Source organism: Rhinopithecus bieti, unplaced genomic scaffold (genome assembly GCF_001698545.2).
Source record: "Rhinopithecus bieti isolate Rb0 unplaced genomic scaffold, ASM169854v2 scaffold_10589, whole genome shotgun sequence".
Classification (NCBI taxonomy): domain Eukaryota; kingdom Metazoa; phylum Chordata; class Mammalia; order Primates; family Cercopithecidae; genus Rhinopithecus; species Rhinopithecus bieti.
This window is the reverse complement of record NW_016807065.1, coordinates 3235412-3242368: the sequence shown is the minus strand read 5'-3', so window position 1 is coordinate 3242368 and position 6957 is coordinate 3235412. Positions and strand designations below refer to the sequence as shown.

Below are 6957 nucleotides of genomic sequence, written 5' to 3'. Positions count from 1 at the left end.
AGGGAGGGAGGGAGGAAGGAAGGAAGGAAGGAAGGAAGGAAGGAAGGAAGGAAGGAAGGAAAGAATTTTTGAGGCCAAATACCACGGGGTAGGGAGGGACAGTGGGGATGGGAAGCGGGGAAGGGGAGAGACTGGCAGAGGGTTTGGTTACTTATCAGCAAATGCTTGCAAGGAGACTGACCAAAACTAGGAAAAGACTCCTAAGAAGGAATAGGCAGAACATCTTCTGAGTTCACACAGGACTGGAAATAGTTTGTTCCTATTATCCAAATGGTTTGTTCCTATTACCCAATTTTACCTGAAGTTCTGTGTGTTAGGGAAGTTTAATATACAGATTCCCTGTATGTTAGAGCAGATTTTCTGTAAACAGGCTCTCTATATGTTAGAGTAGACTCTCTTAACACCCAAAAGTTCAGGTAAAATTATCAGGAGAGTATTATATCATGAATGGGGCCAAATGAGCCCTAGACGAAAGAGAATTCTGTGACCACGTTATCCAATCTTAGAATCAAGACTTGAATGTATCAAACTGTTTCCAAGTCACTTAATTATGTCCCCTCAAAAGCCTAAAAATGTTTAAAGAATTTTTTAAAAAAAGATACAGTGCTCATAATTTAAAATTCACCAAGAATGGCATTCAAACAAAGATTAGCCGGCATGCAAAGAAGCAAGTAAATCCAATCAGGTAATATACACACATCCTACTATTTCTGTCTAGATCGTGCCACTACACTCTAGCCTGGGCGACAGAGCAAGACTCCATCTCAAAAACAAACAAACAAACAAACAAACAAACCCAGAAATGCCAAGTAGAGAGACTGCTGGATTTGGTAGTTAGGAGGTTATGTTAGTCAGGTTTTCCCAACTGACCTTGCAGTTATGTGTTATCATGTGACTGAATCCTAGCCAATAGAGTGTGAGGCGAAGTGATATGCACCACTTCCTGGTGTGGCACATATTAACCTCCCACCATGGGACTCAGCCATGTTCTTTTTGCCCTCCCGGTTGGCTGAAATGTGAAGAACGCCAGGATGACCTTGGGAGCTGTGTATGGAAAAATGAGAGCTTCCCTCAGCCTGACGGTGCAGGATAGACACTCTTCAGACCTGTTTGCTCACCCTCTACTGATACATAAGGAAAAAATAACTCCCACTGTGGCAAGCCTGTGACATTCTGGAGGTGATCCTAACAACCACTAATGTTACCCTATTTAATACCATCAGCCTGACACTCAATCACTTTGCTAAATGGCCCTTGTATAGGGGGACAACTGAAATGGAGCTCATACTTTTCCTCTCTGCACCATCACTGCTGACTAATGCCTTGCTCTCCATCTTCTTGTGGGACAAGATGGCTGGATTCATTATGACCATGAGGTAATTTACCCAAATTACCTACCTCAGGCTCAGTTCTGTTGATGCCCGTCAGGAATAGGAGGTGGGCCAGGAAGAGGCAGAGGGAGAACTGTAGGTGGAGGAAGGTGCTGGTGTTCTGGATGGGCCGGCACAAGAGGAAGGTGAGGATGGCCAGGAAGAGGCACAGCAGAGAGATGGCCAGCCCCACCTGGGTGATTACAGTCAGCACAGGGTCCTCCTGCAAAACACCAAACACCAAAGGGGGAATCCATTATAGTGTCCAGTGGTGGTGTTATGTCCCTGAGGTAGTGTCAGATGGGCTTCCTAGTTCAGTCCCTGAAACAACTGACTTTACCTCTCTGAGATTTAGTGTTCTCATCTTCAAAATGAGGGCAGTAATAACACTTATCACACAGGAATGTTAAAAACCAAAACAACTAGACCAGTGCTGGATACAGCTCTTAACAAACGACTAATGAGAGTTGGTGTATAAATACCCCAGCTCCCTTGCGGCTCAGACAGAATGACTCCCAGAGTCCCCCAGAGGGAATAAAGTCCAGTTACCTATGGTGGTAACTGGCTTGATAATGCTTTCTGCACTGACATCTGTCTTACTTCCATCTCGTTGTCTCAATCCCCCACTAGTGTTTCCTGTAATCCGCTTTCAAGTAAGCTCCTCCTTGTCTTAGAATCTCTTGTTTTTCTTTCTTTCTTTTTTTAACATGGAGTCTTGCTGTGTCACCAAGGCTGGAGTACGGTGGCACAATCTCGGCTCACTGCAACCTCCACTTCCTGGGTTCACTCAGTTCTTCTCCCTCAGCCTCCTAAGTAGCTGGGATTACAGGTGTGTGCCACCATGCCCAGCTAATTTTGTATTTTTAGTAGAGACGGGTTTTCATCATGTTGGCCAGGCTGGTCTCGAACTCCTGACCTCAAATGATCCACCCAGCTTGGCCTCCCAAAGTGCTGAGATTACAGGTGTGAGACACTGCGCCTGGCCTTTAGAATCTTTTTGTAAGAAATGCAGAGGATGACTCACAGCTTCCGGGACATACACGTTTTCACAGGAATTAACCTTGGTACCTTGGGGGCAAGAGCCATGAGGACGGCAAAGCTGGACAGATGGAAGCACTTGCATTTGGTGTAAGAACCGTTGCTGCACACACGAGAGCAGCCCTCAGTGGACCAGCTGCCTCCCTCCAATCCCTCCCAGTAGACACAGATATGTTTTGTTCTCTCGTCACCAGGCTGGAAAGAGAAGAGTATGAAAGTGGGTCTCTTCCTGGTTTTATTTTTTATTTTATTTTATTTTGAGACAGAGTCTTGCTCTGTTGCCTAGGCTGGAGTGCAGTGGTGCCATCTCAGCTCACTGCAACCTCCGCCTCCCAAGTTCTAGCGATTATCCTGCCTTGGCCTCCCAAGTAGCTGGGACTACTGGTGCACACCACCATGCCCGGCTAATTTTTGTATATTTTTAGTAGAGATGGGGTTTCGCCATGTTGGCCAGGCTGGTCTTGAACTCCTGGCCTCAAGTGATCCGCCCACCTCAGCCTCCCAAAGTGCTGGGATTACAGGCGTGAGCCAACGTGCCCAGCTTATTATTTCAACTTTATAGGTTAATCACTATGCAGTGTTGGAAACTGGATTGGAAATACACTTGTAGGGGAAGAGTTTCATATCACCACGCCTGCGGTGGGTTTATTCTCCATCTATTCTGCCCTTCTCTGGTCAGCTTAGAACCCTGGGGTTGACCCTCTGAATGGCTTCGCCAGCTTCCTTGCTATTTATAGAACCAAAGAGAGGCACTGGTGAGACTCTTTGGGTGACAGAAGAGAGAGGAATAAAGTATTTCTTCCCTGTGCCCTTTCTGCTTTAAACCATCTCCATCTTCTGCAGAGTGATCCCTCATTCCTGCCTCCTGCTTCCACTGAGCTCAATAAAGCTTATCCTCCATTGCCTTTTGGCTTCAATGTGAGAATGGCATGGCCAATTTCCGGATGCCCCCAACATTTCTTTCTTCCCAAGCTTTATTGAAGTGGTGATGACAAAAAAAAAAAAAAAAAAAAAAAAAAACTAATGTTTATACATTCTATAATTATACATTTTTAATGATTTACCACAATGAAAGCTCTAACACATCCAACACCTCACATATTTGTGTGTGCGTGTGTCTGTGTGTGTGGTGAATACATTTGTGATGCACTCTCTCAGCAGATCTCAAGTATACAATACGTTATTATCATTAAGTGTAGTTACATTGAGTGTGGTACATTAGGCTGGGCATGGTGGCTCACGCCTGTAATCCCAGCACTTTGGGAGGCTGAGGCGGGCAGATCACCTGAGGTTAGGAGTTTGAGACCAGCCTGGCCAACATGGTGAAACCCCGTCTCTACTAAAAATACAAAAATTAGCCAGGCATGATGGCAGGTGTCTGTAATCCCAGCTATTCTGGAGGCTGAGGCAGGAGAATCATTTGAACTCAGGAGGCGGAGGTTGCAGTGAGCAGAGATCGTGCCATTGCGCTTCAGCCTGGAGTGACAGCGAGACTCTGTCTGTTAAAAAAAAAAAAAAAAAAAAAAGCTATTGGCCAGGCACGGTGTCTCACACCTGTAATCCCAGCACTTTGGGAGGCTGAGGCAGACGGATTACCTGAGGTCAGGAGTTCGTGACCAGCTTGGCCAACATGATGAAACCCTGTCTCTACTAAAAATATAAAAATTAGCTGGGCATAGTGGCACACTCCTGTGATCCCAGCTACTCGGGAGGCAGGAGAGTAGCACTGAGGCAGGAGAATCACTTCAGCCAGGGAGATGGAGGTTGCAGTGAGCCGAGATGGCACCACTGCACTCCAGTCTGGCCGACAGAGTGAGACTCTGTCTCAAAAAAAAAAAAAAAAAAAAAAAACTTCATTCATCTGTTGACAGATACATAGGCTGTTTCCATATCTCGGCTAGTGTGAATAATACTGCAATAAACATAGGAGTGCAGTTATCTCTTTGAGATCCTGATTTCAATTCTTTTGGCCACATACCCAGAAGTGGAATTGCTGGAACAGACGATAATTCTGTTTATAACTTTTTAAGAAGCCTCTGTACTGTTTTCCGTAATGACTGTACCAAATTATATTTTCAACAGCGTATCCATAAGGGTTCCTCTTTATTTATTTATTTATTTATTTATTTATTTATTTATTTATTTTGCCACATACTGATATGTCAAGTTTTTGATAATAGCCATCCTCACCATGGTGAGGCAAAATCTCATTGAAGATGCCTCAGCGTGTCTTGTGTGTTCTCTTACTTCTGAATTCTGTTTCCTACTTGGGAAGCTGACTGCACCTGCTCACCCTTTAAGGTACTGCATGAAGACCCAGCCCTGGGTGTTTCTCACCTGATTATGGTGAAAAGTCAGGAACACAGGTTCAGACAGGGAAACTTTTTCCTTCAAACCGATGGTGCCACTCACAACATGAGAGTTCAGTTTTACTTCCTGCATCCCTTTTCTTTTACTAAAAAAGGATGCATTCAGAATATCCCCAAGAGATTGAAACATGATGAGGGCAACTGCAGTGCTCTCTGAGAAAAATGGAAAAGAAATACCGTTAGTGGCCGTCCATAGTTTGGAGAGAAAGTACAGTAGTGTCTAACATGAGGGTCATAAGGCAAGCAAGGAATGGCTAAAACTGTTCTTGGAAATCCCTTAAATGCCATTCAATACACTGTGTGTCACTTGGGGTGCAGCATTTTTGTTTATGTAATATGTATTATAATGCCTCACATATTATAAGCGGTATATGTGCAAAATATGCTCATCAGGGTCCTAAAAATATATACGAGCCCTGGAGCATTATAACCAGAGTTGTGAGGCAAGATGCTTGTCCTCAGAAGGGCACGTGGAACTCAGGCAGTCTAAGAAAATCACACTCTCTCAGCCTTCACCTCAAGCTCACTCTGGGGTACCTAATTTAGTGGAAAGGTATACAGAATGACCCACTGTATTTAATTAATTCACTCCTTTTCTCTCTCTCTCGTGTCTTATCACCCTTCCTCTCCCTGTCTTCCTTTTCACCCTCCCCTTTTCATGAAGCCACAGTTTAATGTATAGAGCTTCAGGCCGGGCACGGTGGCTCACACCTATAATCCCAGCACTTTGGGAGGCTGAGGCAGGTGGGTCATCTGAGGTCAGGATTTCAAGACCATCGTGGCCAACATGGCAAAATCCTGTCTGTACTAAAAATACAAACATTAGCCAGGTGTGGTGATGGGCACTTGTAATCCCAGTTACTCGGGAGGCTGAGGCAGAAAAATCGCTGGAACCCAGGAGGCAGAGGTTGCAGTAAGCTAAGATGGTGCTACTGCACTCCAGTCTGGGTGACAGAGTGAGACTCTGACTCCAAAAAAAACAAAATCATGGAGGTTCAATGCACACAGGATGCCCATATGATGGGGTGTTTCCCAAATTGCAGTTGTCCACGTGCTACCATCCCATTTTTGACCAAAGCTACTTATCATCTGTATTCCTATTTGCTCCATTTAAAAAAATCAACTCAGCTGGGCATGGTGGCTCATGCCTGTAATTCCAGCACTTTGGGAGGCCAAGGTGGGCGGATCACCTGAGGTCAGGAGTTCAAGACCACCTTGGCCAACACAGTGAAACCCCGTCTCTACTATAAATACAAAAATTAGCTGGGCGTGGTGGCGGGTGCCTATAATCCCAGCTACTTGGGAGGCTGAGGCAGGAGAATTGCTTGAACTCGAGAGGCAGAGGCTGCAGTGAGCCGAGATTACGTCACTGCACTCCAGCCTGGGCAACAGAGTGAGACTCGGTCTCAACAACAACAAAATCAACTTATTTTTAGATCCCTTTCCTCCCTTCCCCTACTCTACAGCTATAGTAAGGAGTGAAGATTGACGAGTAACCAGGAATGTTTTGGAGGAAATGCAGCAGATATTTCATTTTTAAGGTAACCAGGTTTTTCTCTTTGAAATAGTTTATATGCATTCATTCATTTATCTTTCAGGGAAATATTTTTTTATCCTCTTCTGTGTGCCAGACATTCTAGGAATGATTATACAGCAGTGAACAAAACAGACAAAAGCGCTGCCATCAGAGAGCTGATGTCATAGTGAGAGAGATGGGCCACCAACAAATAAATAAATTAGAAAAAAGTACGTCGTGCAGGAGCTTTACAGAGACTTCAGGAGATGAGATAAAGCAGGGGTGAAACACTATGCTGTGAGGGTAAAACCCAGCCTGCCGCCTGCTTTTGTAAATAAAGTTTTATTGACACACAGCCACACTCCTTCACTGACACATCATCAATGGCTGCTTTCACACTCTGATAGCAGAGTTGAGTAGTTACGACAAAGGTCATCTGGAACAGAAAGCCTAACATATTTACTCTCTGAACCTTGTAGAGAACATTCGTTTTCCAATCTGTGGTAAAGAACGAGACGGGGGTGGCTCTCTTGAAAAGGGTGTTCATAAACGCTTCTCAAGGAAGTGTTCAAGGCAATCTGACACCATTGAGTGTTACCTTTCCAGACCATCACATGGAAACGGCATGCATCAGCCAGTCCCCCCCCCCCCCCCCCCCCCCCCC

General features: G+C 45.0%; 1 protein-coding gene across 1 annotated transcript in view; it reads right to left on the bottom strand.

Moving 5' to 3' along the window:
• LOC108534591 (putative adhesion G protein-coupled receptor E4P) overlaps nt 1–6957 on the bottom strand; it is a 48011-nt gene that overhangs the window by 20017 nt on the left and 21037 nt on the right. Inside the window, exons 9-11 of the mRNA XM_017880046.1 lie at nt 4746–4930; nt 2439–2603; nt 1399–1593 (exon numbers count right to left, since the gene is read on the bottom strand). Of these exons, the coding sequence (XP_017735535.1) occupies nt 1399–1593; nt 2439–2603; nt 4746–4930 (545 nt within the window). The remainder of the gene's footprint in view (nt 1–1398; nt 1594–2438; nt 2604–4745; nt 4931–6957) is intronic.